This window comes from Oryzias latipes, chromosome 16 (assembly GCF_053564925.1).
Source record: "Oryzias latipes strain Hd-rR chromosome 16, Olatipes_Hd-rR_3.1".
Classification (NCBI taxonomy): domain Eukaryota; kingdom Metazoa; phylum Chordata; class Actinopteri; order Beloniformes; family Adrianichthyidae; genus Oryzias; species Oryzias latipes.
In genome coordinates this window covers 10,060,814-10,081,705 of record NC_136252.1, presented here as the reverse complement: position 1 = coordinate 10,081,705, position 20,892 = coordinate 10,060,814, and the positions used below count along the sequence as shown (strand labels likewise).

Sequence of the window (20,892 nt, the reverse complement as noted above, 5' to 3'; positions counted from 1 at the left end):
GCCTCCCCCCTGGAAATGCTGACTGGTATTGAGTTTTGCTACACTTTTTGCGGGGTGAATGTGAAAACGAAAATGCAATCCCCTCTTTGCATTTTTGCTTTAATGATGTCAGAGAATGAGCGATGTTAAAGAAGAAAAGGAAAAAGCATTTTAAAGGACTGAAAATTTATTTTATTTTTGAGTCATTTGATGCAGTTAAATTGTGAAACTGAAAAAGCACTTTTGTTAATCCATTTTAATGGTCAAATTAGACGTTTCTTAATGAATTTTGCTACACATTTACCAGAGAACTTTTTAAAAATGAAATGTCAAATACCATTTTCATTGTCATTTTAAGTAAGTGACAGAATAAGCAGTGTTGAAGAAGAAAAAGAAAAAGCAGTTTGGCGGATTGCTTTTTCTTTCTAATTTTGAGTCAACAAATGCAGCTTCATTTGGAAAATTAAAAAAGCATTTCTGGTATTGACTTTTATTTCTAATTATGCTCACATAGGACGCACGCAACATGCATCTCACACAGCCAAGAAACATTCACACACTCAAACGCACAGCGCACTGGCACAAAAGCATTATTTAGCCCAACACTCTCCCAGTTAGAGTAGTTATGTCCAATCTTAAGGTAGCAGGATGATGCTGCACAGCTGCAGGCAATCCTCCTGACTACCTGGGAGCAGTTTAAAAATGGTTTGGCCCAGCACTTGAGCACTTGAATATCATGTAGTTTAAGATGGTTAGAACAGAATAGAGTTGGAGATGGTATAATTTGTTCAGACTCATTGTCAGCTTTGATGTCTCTGAAGTCTTACTATTCTGATAGCAGATCAGATGTATTATATGAAATTTATGAGAGTTTGTTCAGGTAGGAAAAATTGAAAATAAACATTAGATTTATGTGGGTACCAGCACATAGGGGGTGGAGGGAAATGAAATGGCTGATTTTCTGGCTAAAAGGTCGTTGAAACGGGGTATAGAGATGGAAATTCCATTAGCTAGAACAGAAATAAGGGCGATTATTAGGAGGCATATTATGGACGAATGGCAGACGTAATGGGAAAGGGAGAGGAAAGGTCGACATTTATTTAGTATTCAGGACAAAGTAGGGAGAGGTATGAATATCAGAGTAAACACCAGAGACCATGGCATAATATCACGGTTGAGGATGGGTCATACTGGTTTAAATAACACATTGCATCTCATAGGGAAACACCCAACTGGTTTGTGTGAGTGCGGGAAAGGGGAAGAGTCAGTGGAGCACGTTTTATGTCACTGTGACCTGTATAGAGAGGAAAGACGACAACTGGAAAGTAGGGTATGATTGAAAGAGAGTGAACACCTTTGTTTAAAGAAGCTTTTGGGACCTAGAACCTCTGGATGTTTAGGCCAATGACTATTCCACTGAGCTATCTCTTACCACAAGAAAACAGCATGCCATCATAAATTCATTGCAGTGTTTGTTTGTTTTGGTTGATACACAACGTTCATGACGTAGTGTTTTATTAGGAAAAACCGAGTTGAAATGAACCTGAGCCACAGAACATTTTTAATAGGAGCCAATGTTAAAGTGCAATGAACTGATGCTGATTCCAATACAGGGGAAACAATGGAACTGGTTGGGAAACGTTCAGGATTCATTTAGCATTTCTAGAGTATAGCGCGCCCAACTGTTCAAAACACAAGTGACATCTGAAGCGTGGTTCGATCAAACGAAGCATTTGGCGCGTCATACGTCATCCACCAAGTGATCTGCGCTAGTTGACACACGCCCCGAAACATTGTGCCGAAACACTCTGTTTTATGAAGGTGAACCGCGCGCCAAAGCGCCGTGTCAAACGGGCCATCCCTACAGGCCAGCATTCATCGCCAGTTCGTTGCCAACCTCGGTGCTTGTCTGGTCAACTAGTTGATTCATGCTCGCACCGATTGACTCGCTACTTACCTTGTCTTATGATCCGCTCTCAGGTTCCTCCACTACGAGTGTCCACCTGGAATTACAATCTTCAAGATCTACTTCTTCTTTCCTCGCCTCCTGCCTCGCTCCGCTCCAGTCACGCCACATCCCTCGCCACAACCACAGAGAGGTCTTCCATCTACAGCAAGACTGCTACCAGTTCGGAGTTCCAGCCTACAGAACCTCATGTTCTAAGACTTTTGATTTTTCAAGCCGGAAAAAATAAGACTTATTTAATCAATCTATGTTTGAGTTTTCTTCTGGGTTCCAGCATCTGGGTCTGCTACGTCATTCCTACCATGACGATGAAGTGATATATATGCCAAGACATTGCAAACAAAACTTTCTAAGAAGCAAATGAAAACATAAAATATTTGCTTTCAAAACGTTTGTTTTCTTTAAATTGTTTTGTTTTGTTCTTTGCTTTCAATATTTTTTGCTTTTAAAATACTTTGTTTTTCTTTCAAAAACTTTTTTTTTTTGCTTTCAAAAATGTTTTTATTTCAAAAATATTTTTGAAAAAGCAAGTCTCATCTCACTTTCTCCATATCTTTGACTTTGCTCAAGTTTAATTTTAGCGTGACATATCTGCCATCAAACAGCCTGCTGATTGGTCTAGATTCTAACCAATCAGGTGTCTGTCTTGTCAGACAGACTTTGGACTTTGTACGGGTTCTGTTCGAACGGGATTCTGCACTCTTATCCATTCTGGCCCGTTTCTCTCAGAATAAAACCCAGAAGGAGCAGCAAAGCCACAAAAATAAAATAAAACAGGGTCTTGTGTTTATTTGATTTGAAATGGTTTATTTCAAGCAATTAAGTACAAATAATACACAACAGCAATATAATCATCAGTTATACATTGCTTGAAAGGGAGTGGAAGGAAGCGAACTTATATAATCCCACCCCGTTATACTGTAACCATTTTATTACATGATTTATCAATATCCGGTTCCCAGTTTTTATCAGACAGAATTAAAAATCATAAGATATCGATAAAGCACATGACAAAGATGAATTACTTAAGTATTACGTCAAAAATAACTATTTTAGAAATCAACATGGCAAATGCAGATCATTCATCTGAAATATATGCAGATTATGTTACTTATAGAAGCCATTCATATGAATAAAACAAAATACTATATCAGTAAAGTAGACACAACACTGTTTCAGGAATTTTCATAGCAAAATTTCATCAAGTATCAAAAGTTAAAAACGTGCAAAATCATGCTACATTAAGAAAGATTTTTGAATCAATTTATCAATTTTTGGAGAAAGTGAAGTAATATCATTAAAAGTCAATCAAATTAACAATTTTCAATAAGTGATTAATCATTTGTTTTACTTTTTTTTTTTATAATAAAGTAATGCTGTAGGGGAAAAGTAAAAAGGGTCCATAACTGTTGATTGTCCAAGGTTGGCATTTCTTCTTTTACTGATAACAGCCGTACTTCTGGGTTTAAACAGAGTTAATAGTTCTCTTCGATGTAATGACTGCAGACATTAGATTAAGGTCCATATCCTTCTTCAGCTGATATCAGCGACGGTGAAAGTTGAGGTCAAGTTGTCTGCAGGTCAGAACTCTGCTGTTATTCAGGTTACGTCAGACATACAGAGAAAGTGAGGAATCCAGGCGTCATATTTCTTGAAATTATTTGGCTCTTTGGTTTATCACTCCACGTTGTTTCAGACGACCGTGATTAAACACTTCTCAAAGTCCTTCATGGTGTTCACAACCAGAACCTTGGATCGGTCCTCTGGACCGAGCGGTTTGACGTAAATCCTGCAGCCTTTAACCCAAGTGTTCTCAATCTGCTTAAGCTTCCTGAGGAGCCTGGCATGTTTGGCGATTTCAGCATTCCTTCTGGTCAGATGGTCGTTCAGATAAGCAGCAGATCCCTTCAGCTTCTTCCTTTGGTTCATCAAAGCTAGCTTGTGTTTGTGATTCACAAACCTGATGAGGATCGCTGGTTTATCCATCTCCTTTCTCCTGGGGAGCAGGTGGCAGGTCTCGATGGTATTGAGATTCAGGGTAATCCCTTTAGATGTGAGAAATGAATGTATTTGCTGCTCCAAAGACTCTGCCCCGATCACCGTATTAGCACTGCTAGCTACGCTAGCGCTAGCATTAGCAGTGCTAGCTCCTGCTGCATTCAGCTTCGCTCGAGGCTTGAATGGTACTCCAGTGAGAATGACATTATTCATCCTTACTTGCTGTTCCACATCGTCCAGTCTTTTCTCCAGAATCTCGACCCGGTTTTCTCGCTGCTCGTTTTGAGCCCGGAATCTTCGGAACTCTTCCATCATCTCCCAAAGTGGCGTTAGCTTAGCCGACACTTGTTCCATAAAACTTTTCAGCGTTTCTTGAATAATGTCAAGAGTCTTTTTGAGGTCTTCGTATTCCTGGGGTTTCTTCGGAGGGATGGTCAGCTCTCTTTTTTGGGGGAAAATCAACCTTTTAAGTAATTTGAAGATAGTTGTATTCGCAGAGAGGCACGCCACGCGCCCTGCCCGTAACCCGGAACCGGAATTTCTTTTGGTGTAGCAACCTGCGTGTTTAAAATGTCAGCAGCAGAAAAAAACTCTTAGAGCTCAGAAAATTCCATTTTGTTACGATTAAGATTTGTATCTGAATTGTTTCATTGTCATGAATAAATGTTGAAAACTAAAGAGAAAATAGCATTTTTTCACAAGTATTTCTTTTTTTTACTTTGGAAGAAGAAAATATATGCTTTAAGTTTATATATATATATAAATACATGTATACATATATATCTTGGTCAAGAGTTTATCAACTTCACTTATATTTTGTATTAATGTAAAAATATATTAAACTGACAGTAATTGAATTTATGAAAATCTACTTGGTTCCAATGTACAGAATGTTTGTAACCCCGAACAGATTGAGTGTTGCAGAGGTTGGAGTTGCAGCATTGGGTGTTAACCGAGGTTTTGGACAAAAAAAGACAGACACACAGAAAAAATAAATGACAAAAATAAAAAAAAACAATTATGCAACCCAAAGCTGTGTGTGTGATTTTCTTTCTTTTTGGTGGCTGTGAGTAAAAGCGGGAAACATTACAGCACCTGGTATTCCCAGCTCCCCCTTCACCCACTCTGTCCCACTGATTGGTGCACCTGCTGAGCGGACCATTTTCTTTATAATTTTAATTAAGTGACAGAATGAGTAGTGTTGAAGAAGAACAAGAAAACGTTTTGAAAATGAAAAAAGCATTTCTGCCTTTCTTCAACTTTCTCAATTTCCCGGGGTTGTTAACAAAATCGCCCTTTTGGAAATGCCTGCTGCAAACACGACTCGTCTTGCTTGGGGTGAAGTCCTCCCGCCGTACTCTTACCATCCATTCGGCTCTCACTGACACATCTACTGGAAAGTTATGAAAGCTTATAGTACTGTTGTACTTTGACGAATTCGCACACAGGGGTACACAACAATGTTGTGATGTCTTTGTCACGCGTTGAAACACCAAATGCCTCTCTTTCACCCGAAATCCGCTCATATTTACTGAAAACTAGCAACTCAACAAAACTCCCCACAACAATAACACGACCAACAGGAAGTTGTCGGCCTTACACTCAAAACGCGGTAGTTAACCGGAAGTTCTATCGTGCACGTAGGCTTTTGACTTATTTTTAATTATGCAACTGATGCTTCCATGCTTGGAGCGCTCCCCAGTGGTGATTCCCCTCAGCTTCGCTGGCGTCACTCGAGCGGCGCTGTTTCAAAGGGATGTCATTTCTGTACTATGTTCTAAAACCTACTGGAGACGTTTTGTTCCTGAAAGTCTTCTTCTTTCTCTTTCGGCTTTTCCCATCAGGGGTCGCCACAGCGAATCATCCTTTTCCACCTCACTCTATCATGGACATCTTCTACCCTAACATTAGCCAACTTCATGTCCTCTGTTAAGACATCCAAATATCTCCTCTTTGGTCGTCCTCTTGCCCTCCGGCCAGGCAGCTCCATCTCCAACATCCTTCTACCAATATATCCACTATCCCTCCTCTGAACATGTCCAAACCATCTCAGTCTGGCTTCTCTGACTTTGTCGCTAACACAGGCAACATGAGCCGTCCCTCTGATGTACTCGTTCCTTATCCTGTCTAACCTGGTCACTCCTAAGGAGAACCTCAACATCTTCATCTCTGCTACCTCCATCTCAGCCTCTTGTCTCTGTCTCACTGCTACCGTCTCTAACCCATAGAGCAGAGCTGGTCTCACCACTGTCTTGTACACCTTTCCTTTGAGTCTTGCTGGCACTTTTCTGTCACACAACACTCCTGACACTTTCCTCCAACCGCTCCAACCTGCCTGCACTCGCCTCCTCACCTCTTTTCCACACTCCCCATCACACTGAACTGTTGACCCCAAGTACTTAAACTCCTGCACCTTCTTCACCTCAGTCCCCTGTAACCTAACGCTTCTACCTTGATCCCTCTCGTTCAGACACATGTATTCTGTCTTACTACGACTGACCTTCATACCTCTTCTTTCCAGAGCAAACCTCCACCTCTCTAGCTGTTCCTCCACCTGCTCTCTACTCTCACTGCAAATTACAATGTCATCCGCAAACATCATTGTCCAGGGAGATTCCTGTCTTACCTCGTCTGTCAGCCTGTCCATCAGCATAGCAAACAAAAAAGGACTCAAAGCTGATCCTTGGTGTAGTCCCACCTCCACCTTGAACTCCTCTGTCTGACCTACAGCACATCTCACCACCGTCATACTTCTCTCATACATGTCCTGAACTACTCTGACATACTTCTCTGCCACTCCAGACGACCTCATACAGTACCACAGCTCCTCCCTCGGCACCCTGTCATACGCCTTCTCTAAATCTACGAACACACAATGCAGCTCCTTCTGACCTTCTCTGTACTTTTCCATCAACATTCTCAAAGCAAAAATGGCATCAGTGGTGCTCTTACGGGGCATGAAACCATACTGCTGCTCACAGATCTCCACCTTCTTCCTAAGCCTGGCTTCCACTACTCTTTCCCACAGCTTCATTGTGTGGCTCATCAACTTTATTCCTCTATAGTTGCTGCAGTTCTGCATGTCACCCTTGTTCTTAAAGATCGGGACCAGAACGCTTCTCCTCCATTCCTCAGGCATCTTCTCACTCTCTAGAATCCTATTGAACAACCTTGTTAGAAATTCCACTGCTGTCTCTCCTAGGCACTTCCATACCTCCACAGGTACGTCATCAGGACCAACGGCCTTTCCGCTCTTCATCCTTTTCAGAGCCTTCCTAACCTCATCCTTTCCAATCTCTGCTACTTCCTGCTCCACAACAACCACATCTTCCTCCCTTCTTTCCCTGTCATTTTCCTCGTTCATCAGCTCCTCAAAATACTCCTTCCATCTTTTCTGTACACTCTCTTGGGTTGTTAGCACCTTTCCATCTCTGTCCTTAATCACCCTTATCTGTTGCACGTCCTTCCCATCTCTGTCTCTCTGTCTGGCTAGCCTGTACAAGTCCTTCTCTCCTTCCTTTGTGTCTAACCTGTCATATAGCTCATCGTAAGATTTCTGTTTGGCCTTTGCCACCTCTCTCTTCACTCTACGCTGCGCTTCCTTGTACTCCTGTCTACCTTCCTCAGTCCTTTCTACATCCCACTTCCTTTTAGCCAACCTCTTCCTCTGGACGCATTCCTGTACTTCCTCATTCCACCACCAAGTCTCTTTACCGTCTTTCCTCTTTCCAGATGACACACCTAGCACCTTCCTACCTGTTTCCCTGATAATCTCTGCTGTAGTTTCCCAGTCCTCTGGAAGCTCATCCTGACCACCCAGGACCTGCCTCAACTTCTGCCTAAATTCCTCACAAGTTCCTAAATTCCTTTAAGACGTTTTGTTCCTGAAAGTATTTGGAGGAAAGCCTGGAGTGTGACCCACAAACTTATGATAAGTAATAAAATGAAAGAAGTTTCTCTTAAAATAATTCACAGAATTTACCCCACCAATCAATTCATGATAAGATACATTAAAACAATTGATCCTAATTGTCCTTATTGCAAAGAAACAATTAACCGCTTTTTTGGAATTTTACTGAGATTAGAAGTTTACAATTTATTGAAAAACAAATCCACCCCAACTTTACTCTGAAGTATGAATATATCATATTTGGTTTTCATAATAAAAACTTGGCCTCTAATAAAAAACTCATAATTAATCTTATTATTATTTTTGGCAAATTTTATATTCATAAACGTAAATTTCCTTCATCTTCTATTTTTTCCCCTTGTTAATCAAACAAATTGAAATGTATATCAGTAACATCTCCAAAAGTCTTAATCAGAAAGCTGTATGTTTATATGAAAGTTGTAGAAACCTGAATGTTTTTATGTAAAATGCATGTAATATGAATGCTCCCCTGGCATACCTGAAGTTTATTTTGTAAAATTGTGTTTTGTATTGTACTTCCGTTTTGTACAATAAAGTTAAACAAAAAAAGCAGGTCTCAAAGCTGGATGATTTCTGCGGTAGGCCTGCTAACGCGCTGGTGAAGCTATCGCTGGCGGCGCGCTGCTACCGGGATCATGTTTGTGGCTCGTAGTATCGCGGCGGATCACAAAGATCTAATTCACGATGTGTCGTACGACTTTCACGGCCGGAGAATGGCGACTTGCTCCAGTGACCAGAGTGTGAAGGTAAGCTAACGTTAGCCTCTGAGCTCGCGCCCGCGGTCCTCGACTGTGATGAACCGTTCCCGGGCTGCCGCGCGGCCATGTGTCACATTCAGAGCTCTGTTTGTTTTTCTGAGGTTTGGGACAAAAGCGAGAGTGGAGAGTGGCTCTGCACAGCCAGCTGGAAGGTAAAACGCCTCCATCCTCACGCCGAACTCCACCTTCTGTGCTGAACAGATGTGAGCCTCCTCCTCCTGGTTTCTCTCTGCAGACACACAGCGGCTCAGTGTGGAGAGTGACCTGGGCTCATCCAGAGTTCGGGCAGGTTTTGGCCTCCTGCTCCTTTGACCGAACCGCTGCGGTTTGGGAGGAGATTGTAGGAGAATCCAACGACAAGCAGAGAGGCTTGAGCCACTGGGTCAGTGCTGGGTTGGGAGCGGGCAGTTGCAGCGACAACCTGCAGCAGGTGGAGGTCATGTGAGTGTTTCTTGCTTCTCCATTCCAGATTAAGAGGACCACACTTGTGGACAGTAGGACATCAGTGACCGATGTGAAGTTTGCTCCTAAACACATGGGTCTGATGCTGACCACCTGCTCTGCGGACGGCGTGGTGAGGATCTACGAAGCTCCGGATGTGATGAACCTGAGCCAGTGGTCGCTGCAACACGAGATCTCATGCAAGCTCAGCTGCAGCTGCATTTCATGGAACCCCTCCAGGTTATATAGCTTTTTCATATTCTGGATGAGCTGACCAGACCATAAGTTTGATGGAGGTTCAGTTCTGCTCCATGTGTCTGTGAAGCTGGGCACAGAGTGTCATTCTAAGTTTCCACATGGCATTACACACAAACGAAGAGCACGTCTGCGCCACTGCCTGATGACAGGTCGGAGTGAAGGCAGGAGCGGCGGATTTCTGCTGAATCATCTCATCTCATCATTCTCTCCCAGCTCACGGGCTCACCCTTCCATGTTTGCCGTGGGCAGTGATGACAGCAACATCGCGAGCGGTGGGAAGGTTCAGATCTATGAGTACAACGAAAACACACGGTGAGCGTGTTCAGCACACAGCGGCCAGAGATGCAGCGGCCTCCTGACACTTCCTGTTTCTTCTAAAGGAAATACGGCAAAGTGGAGACTCTGATGACTGTCACCGACGCAGTCCACGACATCGCGTTCGCTCCCAACCTGGGGAGATCTTTCCATGTTCTCGCTATTGCAACAAAAGATGTCAGAATATTCAAGCTTGCCCCCATGAGGTGATTGTCATCATCATGTGTTCTGGTGCATTTCTCGAAGCACACAGCTTTTGAAATAAAAGGAGGAAGAAAATGAACAGAAAATGTGTCTTGGTTCTCTGGAACAGGAAGGAGAGCTCATCCACCGGACCCAGCAAGTTTGAGGTGCAGATTGTTGCGCAGTTCGACAATCACAACTCCCAGGTGTGGCGTGTGAGCTGGAACATCACAAGCACCCTGCTGGCTTCCTCTGGGGACGATGGCTGCGTGCGGTTATGGAAGGGTAAGAAGCTGGTCCACCTTCAGCAGGAACACAGACGGCTGCCGTCTGTCGGCAATCGTCTGCAGTGCAGCGACCGTTTTCTTATTTTCCTGAGATGGGTACATGATTAATAGAAACATGGCCTCCTCTGGAGGTTCAGTGTTGGACCTCTAATGCTGCGCTCACAAATTTGCGTTGGCCGCTTCAACTGGAACAAATGTCGGATTCGCTGCTGGCTACCTGTCCAAAAATAGGTTCATAATTGTGACGCATGTGGGAGGAGCTAATGTTTATTTGCCTCATGCGTCTTCTACATGAAAGCATTGACTGTATTTGTCGTTTACAATACATGGACGACACAGAAGTTGAGAGATCAAGTCAGTTTATTTTGAAGAGCTCTACTCTCGCTACCTGATGTGTCAACGCATGTGCGCAAAATACATAAAAGCATTTTACGGTCAGAGTATGTCTTTAAATATTAAATGATGATAAGCTCTTAAATGTTTCACAAAATGTACTGCATGTTAACATTTATTTTAATGTTAATGGGGGTAAAACATGGTAGGAAAAAGAAATGTACAGTAAACCCTTGTTTTTCGCGGGGGTTACGTTCCAAAAAGAACCCGTGATAGGCAAAATCTGTGAAGTAGAAACCTTTAATTTTTTTACAATTATTATATAATTAAATAGTCTATTATACATTGAAAAGAAATAACAAACCATTTTACAGGCTCAAGCATTTGTTTCACAAATAAAAGTACTTTAGAAACGTTTTTTTTTCAACAAATAACTTCTGTACTGTACTGTCAAATAATAATTTTAATCATCGATGTGAACAGAAGGCTTCAAATTGCGGAGATTAGCCCCACCCCCATGACCCAAGTAATTGGATTAAACGGGAGAAAATTTTAAAATGATTATGAATAAAATACAAAGTACAGTCGGACAAATAGTGACTCAGGTGTATTTCACTGCTCTGCAGACTGAGCCGCTGCATCCTGACTCCGCTCTGCAGTGTTTTCTTCTTTTGAAGCCCGCGGTGCAGCTGTGTTTGTTTGGGGGAAAGAACATAGTGATAGGAAGATGTTGTTTCTCTTTTTTCTATGGGTTTTAGAGAAACTCGAAATTGCAAGAGAATTTGCACGTACATAATGTAAATTTGGCAAGCTGTTTTATGTACGTGTACATATTAAACTGCAACGTCATTGACGCACAGTTAGAGAAGAAGCAGAGTGACTTTTTAGCCAATCAGAATGCAGAACACAATGAACCATGCAAATCTGTGAAGTAGCGAAACCGTGAAAAGTAAACCGTGTTATAGCGAGGGATCACTGTAACGGATCAGTACTGCCCACGCTGAAGTAAACATGGATTTCACCGCTCCTCGACTCGACTTGAATTGTTTGGGGTTGGGAAGTGTATGTACAGCTTCTCAACGCAGCCAGTAGATTGGCAGCTCAGTCGTTACCACCGCATACAGAGTGAAGCTCCAGTTAGGTCACTACACAATATTGTTCAAACCCCTACTTCCCTCCCCGTCTTCTTCTACGCCTCACAGCTACGCATTAGGCGCACCGCCTCATAGTGCGCCCCTATAGTTTGGAGAAAATGTGAGACTTTTAAGTCCACTTTATGGTCGTGAAAGTACGGTAAAAAAAATGTCGTCCTGGACAGCATTTTGAATCGATACAAATATCGCCAAATGAAATATCGCGACGTATCGCTAAATAAATTTTCCGTCAACCCCTAGTAATCACATCTCCATGTCTGGGTTTATCGGATCATTCAGAGACTCCTCCAGTACGTAGAGCTTCACCGTCTACTGCAGGAGCTGCGTCTGAATGCCTGCTGCTTTCAGCGGTTCTTCCACCTCTCTGTGACCCAGTTTGACCACTTGCTGTCCAGCATTAATCAAACTAGAGGACATTTCTGTTATTGTCTTAAAAGTAAAAAGAAAAATATAAAGTTCAGGAGGAGACCGATGAGATTCTCCTCCATGTTGGTTTTAGGCTCCACTTGCTGACATTAACACGTCATGTGCCAAAGCTGAGCCCCTGATTGGTTGACATGGCGTGAATTCTTCGCTTTAGATTTTTGATGCCTCATCACACCCAAATTTATGCTGCCGCCAGATCGATGTAACATTCCAGATGCTCATGTGGCACTGTAGGACCTCAGATCAGGACTGTATATTGGCATTGAACTGGATGCCCTTCATGTGTGAATCGTGTTTGAGGTGAATGCAGCTTTTGGTGTATTGAAGGTGTCCGCAGTTCTTCCCTAAGCTGTCCTCTGCATGAATGCTCTGCAGCAAACTACATGGACAACTGGAAGTGCACCGGCATCCTAAGGGGAGACGGCAGCCCGCTGAGCGCGTCTTCAGGTCAGCCCATCAGCACCATGGTGGGCTCTTCCCTCCTCTCCCAGAATGCTCTGAATGGGATATCAGCAGGAAGGTAGGTGGCGTGGTGCATCTGCGGCCACACCCCCTCGTTAAAGCCTGACTGCTTCGTGTGGGCTCACACTGACCCGGAGCTGCCACTGAAACAACTGAACCTGCCATTTGGACTCACACCGACCGCGCCTCCTGTAAAGAGCTTGGCTGTCGACATCTTTCTGTGCTGGGAGGGTTTTTTTTTGTTTTTTGTTTATTGCTGTATGGCATAAGAGGGCCAATGTTCCCTCTGTTGTATGAAAGGACTAACGGGTGTTCAGCTGTAAAAATCGAAATAAAACTCCTGTCAGTTTGCAATGTGCTCCACTTTTTTCAGGGGAATGTTGTTTCTTGTGAAGACCAAGCAAACACCACAAAAATCAATTTAACCCTTGTGCTATCTTGTGGGGTCCAGATGACCCCACAAGAGTGGGGTCATCTGGACCCCACAAGATAGCGCAAGGGTGTGATGATTGTGCTTTTCATATGTAATTTTTTAATGATTTGTGCGTCAATTAAAAAACGTGATATAAAAATACATCACTGCTAATGCTTGAAAAGTCCATTATGTGGACACAAATTCGCGAACGCATTTCGCAAAAATCTTGCACGATTGCAGAAACTGCATAACTCTGAACTGTCTGAAAATTTTGAACAGCTTAAAACCAAATTCACGTAAAGGCCCGTCAGCCGACACCCTCGACGGACATCTGCGCACATTGATGAACAACAAACGCAAGAAACATGAGTTCGGATTATCACGCATGTATCATGAAAGACCGAAAGGTCATACATGGAAAACATGCAAAATGTACGTAGCGGCTGTGAGACGCGGCGTTGAGTCTCAGCATCCTGGTGCAGCTGTAGCCAAACTCCTTGCTGAGGGGAGAAGCTTGAATGAACCTTAATAACCCGTAACACTGAAATGTGAGGATAAATACAGCCACCTCCACCGTGGAAACTAAGCTCTCGTTATGGAACATGTTGAGCCCAACACCAAGGGAGTTCCTGATCAACAAATCTCAAACCACCTTCATTTCCGTCTCTTGTGAAAAGTCCCGGGGAAGTTGGGATTGAGGGCTCGTCCTGCCATCCACAGCTCTGCTGGCAGCAGCTGCTCATGCTCCTCAGCAGAATGCTCACAAATAAAAGCGTGGCAGATGCACAAAGGATTAATGGGGGGTCTGGGGTTTTTCAGATTGGATGCGTGGCTGTATTTGTGCTCGGGTAAATAATCCTGGGCTAACGGCCGGACGTCCTGCCTGGCCTTTAACCAGAATAACAGCTGTGGGTGCTGCGCCCTCTCTGTCACAGACTCACCTTGTGTCCAGTGATGTGTGTGTGTGTGTGTGTGTGTGTGTGGTGTGTGTGGGTGTGTGTGTGTGTGTGTGTGTGTGTGTGTGGTGTGTGTGGGTGTGTGTGTGTGTGTGTGTGAGCAGAGCGTCTTGAAGGTAATTTGCTGTTGTGTTGCTTGTTGCATGCAGGATTGGCAGGAGAGCTCCGTTTGCTCCTCCCCTGCGGCCGCTGACCTCCTCAAAGATAGACCAGACTCCTGCATATTACTAATGATCTGGTGAATAGCTGTTTGCCCACAGAAGGAATGTCTGGGGTTCACTGACATTACTTTTAGTGCACAACAACCACATGCATGAACAGTAGCTAGGTTTGATTCCCTGATTGACAGGTTGTCTGATGCTTCACACTGGTTTTATTAGGGTGGTTTTTTAAAGAATAAAAGTCTCGTTCCGGCCCACCTGACATTACTTCCTGTTTAGTTTCTGTTGCAGACATACTTCATTTCTCAGTTTAATTTTTTATTCTACTTCCTGTTTCATGTCCTCCCTTGTGCACTCCTCATTTTGTTCTTCCCTGTCTGTATTTTTCGACTCTGTTTCCCTTCCTCTGCCTGTCCGTCCGTTCTTGCTTCAGGTATTTCTTTCCACCTTTGGATGCTCCCAGAGCGGGCAGCAGGTTTGGTCACCTGCTGCCACCTTCCTCCCTCATAGAGCACTGCGATGCTGAGCTGGTTCCTCAGCCTCAGCAGCAGCAGAGTCTTCCTCACAGACACTCCTCCAGAGCACTGCTGTCCTTAGCAGAGGCAGAAGAGCTGTGATTGTTCTTAGAATAGGAAGAATGGCTGTCATGAACTTGGAATAAAGAACTTTGCAGACGTGTTGACCTCTGAGCTTCAGTTTCTGACTGTGGAAGCGTTTGTCCACGTGAGAAAGCGGCTTTTTTTCTGGATGATCCTCCTGGTCCACTCCACCTGCATGAGGCTTTGTCACCAATGCTTCATAGGGAATTTCCTCCTTTGATGAAGGGCTGTTGTCAGGCAGAAAACTGCTTCAGGCTTCAGTCAACTCAAATGGTTTTTGGATTTTCCCTACCAGCTTCTCAATGACATACAGTGGTGGACAACATTGTTGGTACCCCTCAGTTAAAGAAAGAAAGTCCACAATGCTCACTGAAATGACTTGAAACGTTCAAAAGTAACAAATTAAAATTTATTGAAAATTAAAGACATTAAAGTTGAACTCCTAGATCAAGGTACATCATTGTCAGATCGCACCATTCATGGTTGTTTGAGCCAGAGTGGACTTCATGGGAGACGACCAAGGAGGACACCACTGTTTAAAGGAAATCATGAAAGAGCCAGACTGGAATTTGTAAAAATGCATTTTGACAAGCCACAAAGCTTCTGGGAAAATGTCCTTTGGACAGATGAGACAAAACTGGAGCTTTTTGGTGAGGCACATCAGCTCTATGTTGGTAGACTCAAAAATGAAGCATCCAACCAAAAGAACACTGTCCCTACTGTGAAACATGGAGGAGGCTCAGTTCTGTTCTGGGGCTGCTTTGCTGCATCTGGCACAGGGTGTCTTGAAGTTGTACAAGGTCAAATGAAATCTCAAGATTATCAAGGCATTCTGGATAGAAATGTGCTGCCTAGTGTCAGAAAGTTTGGTCTCAGTCGTAGGTCATGGGTCTTCCAACAGGACAACCATCCAAAACACACAGCCAAAAACCCCAAGAATGGCTCAGAGAAAAGCGTTGGACTATTCTGAAGTGGCCTTCTATGAGCCCAGATCTGAATCCCATTAAACATCTGTGGAAGGAGCTGAAACATGCCATTTGGAGAAAACACCCATCAAACCTGAGACAACTGGAGCAGTTTGCTCATGAGGAGTGGAACAAAATACCTGTGGACAGGTGCAGAAGGCTCATTGACAAATACAGAAACCGTTTCATTGCAATGATTGCCTCAAAAGGTTGGGCAACAAAATATTAAGTTATGGGGAATATCATTTTTGTTCAGCCCTTTTTCATTAGTTTTTTTTTTTAAATAATTCTGTTAATCAACAATTCAGAAGTAAATGGCTGATTTTGATTATTTAATTTTCAATACATTTTAATTTATTGTTACTTTTGAACATTTCAATTCATTTCAGTGAGCATTGTGGACTTACTTTCTTTAACTGAGAGGTGTCAACAATTTTGTCCACCACTGTAGAGGAGAAAACCAGCACTAAACATATCTGGTAGGTGATTAACATTGATGGGACCAAAGAAAATGTGACTTCAGCCAGAGGGAGATTTGTGAACTTAAAGCCTGGAAAACCATGTGACATTCCCTGCTTTCGCAAAATAGGCATGGAACACATGGGGACACTCAATTCATTTGAGGTCAAGAGGGCCTATTTTCATAGAAGTTGGAGGTTGTAACGTGACAAGAAAACAAAGGATTCCTACAGATTTCTGAACACTATTGTGATTGATAGTTCAAGATAAAACCTAATGCAATGGTAGAAATGAAACATGCAGCAAAAAAAATATAATCCAATTCTCTAACCTAAAATGGATCCATGTCATCTTTAGACAAAAGTTCAACCAGTGAGACTCAGAGAAATACCTGCTACTAAACAGTGCAGGTGAACTTTTCCAGATTCTTGGATTTCTTCAAGATAATCCAGTGTAAATGAAATATGTGTCCAAACAAGTAAACAAAAATGAATGGTAAATCCATTCACATTTTAGTTTCCTAAAGTTCAGTCCACTGTTGTTTTTCCACATCCAAAGAATCCAAAGGGAACATTATCAGAACATTCTAGCACACTGGATGGTCACATGACTTTGCTGAATTCCAAGTGTTTCCACACATTGGACTGGATCGATGGTTGATCAGTTGTTGCTGTTGACGTCACACTTGTGTCGTCCGCTGTGATGCACTTGGTAGTTTTTATGTTATACTAAAATAAACCTACTGTACCTTAAACCAATTTTTTTTTCCTAGATTGATTATAGATCACTTCATTTAATTTTAAATATAATAATTTATATAATTGTATAGTTCGATTTGATTCAATTAACAACTTAAATCAGACAGATCAATTTGGTTGGATAAATCAATTCATCGATTAATCATTACATCTCTAATCTGCATTTACTGCTAATAAAAAAGGTATGTTGATGAAACTTGTAATAGTACAGACATAAACAAAAATCTACTTTCAACCTTGTTACAAGTGTATGTCATCCGTCATTGTTGCTGTGAAACATTCTGAAGATTGATATTCTCTCTAGGTTTTACTGATCTGTCATTCCTGCTGAAAGCTTTTCTGCTGTTAAGAGCTGGAGCTTCAGCAGATATTCACCTACACACTTTAGTTGAGCAGTAGTCATTAACTGCAGTGTAGTTATTGACTCTGGTTACTAGCCAGTCATTACTTTTCCATTATGGTTACATTTTGATCATTTTTATGGATTGATTTGACTCATTTGTTTTTATTGAAAGGTCTTCCTGGGTTCGACTCTCAAGGCAAGACCCTTCACAGTACTGCCTATCTGGATCTCCCTGTACCTTGAAAATACAGGTTGTGTCAGGAAGGGCATCTGGCGTAAAAACTCTGCCAAACCTCCTGTGCAAATCAGTGAAAGGTGATTCGCTGTGGCGACCCTAACAGGATAGTGTACGGTGAACTACCGCATTTTTTTTGTGAGGTCAAAAGGTGATTAAAGCGTTTTTAGAAGTTATTGTAGCAGCTTCTGCATAAAATATCTTTGTTCAACTTTAGCTTCACTTACTTTCAAAGTTTAGCAAACATTTCTGCCTCCTAACTCACACCTCAGCATGATCGGAGAGCAGCTGAAGCCTCCAGCATTCACTCCTGCAGAAGACGCACTTCTCTGGTCTTCTGATGTCTTGTCTCTTCCTGGGTCCCATTACATCCCACAATATTTCTTTAGGGATTTTCATGGACACAATAATTCTTCCTGAGTTTCACATTGAATGATGTTTCCTTCAGCAAAACACTAAGATTCTCATGAGGGTGCTGTACCACCTCTGAAGCTCTACTGCAAAAAAAACAACTTCTTTCATGAGACTTTGAGGGATTACAAATTTGCTTCTAAAGCGCCACATCTTATGCAGGAAACCTCATGATAGTTCAAATCAGTGACTGTATATGAGAACTGGACTAAGTGACCCTTCGCCGTCTTCATTCCAAACAGGACTTACCTGCTGGTTCCAAGAAGCCAAAATCCCGTGGACTTCTACAAAGAAATAAACAGCAGTTACTCAGTCATTCTATTGGTCAGAATAACAATTATTGCTCTTATACCTTTTTTAAACATGTTTTGATAATCCTCATTGTCTTTTATGATATTTTTCTGTTGTCAAGTTATTCAAGTTATAAACTGACCAATCAGAGGCCCCAATAAAAGAAGGTGGAGCCTGCTGCCCCCCACATCCAACGTTCAAAATGTTTGATTGACAGATTCTCCTGAGCCCACTTTCGAAACGCCCCACAGGGGGTTAGGACATCCAACAAACTCACCCTGATTGGAAGGAGTGGTTGCCATAGTAACGTGGCCTTCACTATAATATCTGCAGGCCTTCTAATGCAAAATCAATGTTGGACATTAATTTCCTTCAACCATCAGATTTTGAGTAGATGTCAGCAGGGCCTTCTAGCAGGCTTAGGCAACGTCATAGTATTCAGACCTTCTGATTGGACAGAAGTTTCAGGAACACAGGAACAATGTCCCACATGCAGCCTTGCCCAGTTTCAAACACAGCCGCGGAGCACTTTTTGATCTGTCTCAATTAAAAGCAGACCTGACTGTAATTGGCACTGTAATGTGCACCATCGATGAATTTGCTTAATCAGAAAAATCTGAGTGAGATCGTGAAGCAGATGTGACATCCAGACGTGAAGTACAGATTTGTGTGTTTGGCTCTGACCGTCCCCGTGTCCACTGTGTCTGTCCAGCGGACATTTTTGGCTCTAAAGTGAATTCAAACCTACGTAGAAACACAACTGGACAGACTCGGCTCTCAGCACTGGCCTTGATGGAATAGAAAAGGACTGAAGACGGAACTGAAGACCATAATCTCCATGACAGGGTCCATAATCTACATGACAGGGGGATGGAGCTGTTTTTGAGGAAAGAGAGGAGGATGGATTTTGTCCTCAAATAATCCCATTTTTTGATGAGTGAAATGATAAATAATTTTATAAATGATATTTAAAATATCACAATAAATAATGTTCCAAATGCATGTGGTTATGTTCAATGTTTTTTTCTGGCTGTAGTAGCATAACTAGATTTGTTTATTCAGTTTATTCAGAGGCATTTATGGCTACAGGAATTCAATCTCCAATGCAAAGCTCGTTTCTGCATCGTAAACGGTTCATGAGGGGTTGAGTGATTCAGACGTAGCACTACTGAAGGCCCAGGTGTGTGATGCGCGCACACACACACACACACACACACACACACACCAAAAGGACTGACTGCATGACTGCAGCAGTGAATGTTTCCTGAGATAACAGATCGGTCCGTTTAAAAGTTGCTCCCACTGCGCCTCCTGTCACGTATGTCGCTTTTCCCAAACTTTCCTCGGCGTCCAAACTGCGACAGAGTGACATTCCTCTCCTCCTATCCCGTCATACGATTTCCTTCCACAGCTCTCTCTACAGCCAATCAATGGGGTCTAAACGGTTGAAGCTCCGCCCTCTTACGTGACGCGGTCTTCCGGTGGTAATTGGCGCTTCTGTCTGTTTTAATGTTGTTCGTATTGAGGAGAAGTTGATGGAGGTGTGACTCTTGTCTGAAAGGTTCAGGAGGAGAAGCCTCGAGTCTGAGAGGACGCTGCTCTTAGTTTCTCCTGCATTCCCCAACGTGAGTTTTGGACCAACAACCGTTGAATTGTCCCCTGAAAGTACGAACCGCTTTCAGAAATACGGGGTTTGTTTGGCGTCACAGCGCTTATATCCTACAAGTTTCGGCCTGCCCGGTTTGGAGAAGTTCGGTTAACCTACTCGGGTATAGCTACTGGATCCGAACGGGGAGCTTTTTCGCCAAACAAAGTTCGCTCTTTGTGTGTCAGATCCTAGAGGTGGTCACGTGACCCGAACCCCGGTACTTGCAGACGTGCCACTGGCGGGTGGGATTGGATGAAACTCTGGAGGTAAACGCGGCGTGTTTGTGTCCGCAGATGTGCTGAGCCGCTGGAACATGGCTGACCCAGGTCCTCACGGGCTGGACGACGAAGCCTTCCCCGGGTTCCTCGCCCAGTCTCTGGACGGCTCCGGCGGCCGGCCCACCCTGGGCAACGTGAGCCTGGGCTCGGGCCCGGGTCTGCCCGTGGCCGCCTCCACGGTGGCTAAAGTTAGAGCGGGCTGCGGCAACAGGTGCGAGGAGGACAGGTGTGGAGGCCTCCACGTCTGTCTGTCTGTGTGTGTGTGTGTTGGTGTTAAACGCAGACATGTCGGAAGTTCTGAACACATGATTCAAAGTGCTGCACTCTCTCTCTCCCAGAGGACAAGAGGAGCCGTCGTTCCTGGGGGGCAGAGAGCTGCAGGATGCTGGCTCACATTCATCCATGGAGGATCAGCCCAGGTTCGCCCTGAGCTTCAAAGACGATCTGTGAGTACTTCACGTCTCCCAGGATCATCAACAATGTTGATTGTAAGGTAGTAATTCTAAGAGTTACTGACCTGAAGAGCGTCCAACACCTCAGGACAAAACCTTTCCTGACTTCCCATGAGTCTGTAGTCATCACTTCCTGGAAACTGTTAAACAGAGAATCGACTGTTGGGCTGCATTCCCATCAGGCCTTTTTTCACAACACCCACCCACTTCTTCACAACAGAAAAGTCCAGTCAAGATTCTTTATTTACGATAAGAAACTATGTTGGCCTGAAGTGCAAATCCCACCAATAGAGGTATAATGAACGGATCTGTATTCCCTAACCAGATTGGTCTGTTAAAAAAAAAAAAAGATTAAAAACCATTTAAAAAATCGTTTGAAAATGAAATAGACTTTATTTAATCTGAGACCCAGTAGATTAATTTTACTGTA

At 43.1% G+C, this 20,892-nt stretch overlaps 1 protein-coding gene across 18 annotated transcripts in view; it reads left to right on the top strand.

Moving 5' to 3' along the window:
- The first annotated feature begins 8,400 nt into the window (after positions 1 to 8,400).
- The window catches only part of LOC101166577 (nucleoporin SEH1), a 44,132-nt gene continuing 31,640 nt past the window's right edge, over positions 8,401 to 20,892 (top strand). For 5 of the 18 annotated variants that reach the window (XM_078933335.1, XM_078933333.1, XM_078933332.1 and 2 more), the window contains exons 1-3: positions 19,569 to 19,709; positions 20,026 to 20,221; positions 20,349 to 20,456. In XM_078933335.1, coding sequence (XP_078789461.1) covers positions 20,046 to 20,221; positions 20,349 to 20,456 — 284 coding nt within the window. In that variant the 5' untranslated portion in view covers positions 19,569 to 19,709; positions 20,026 to 20,045. Of the gene's footprint in view, positions 8,621 to 8,733; positions 8,785 to 8,867; positions 9,015 to 9,101; positions 9,314 to 9,544; positions 9,644 to 9,711; positions 9,853 to 9,959; positions 10,115 to 12,404; positions 12,550 to 14,011; positions 14,282 to 14,456; positions 14,706 to 19,568; positions 19,710 to 19,930; positions 19,950 to 20,025; positions 20,237 to 20,348; positions 20,457 to 20,892 lie in introns of those variants that run through there. The other 13 variants (XM_078933326.1, XM_078933329.1, XM_078933327.1 and 10 more) reach the window with 8 other exon arrangements.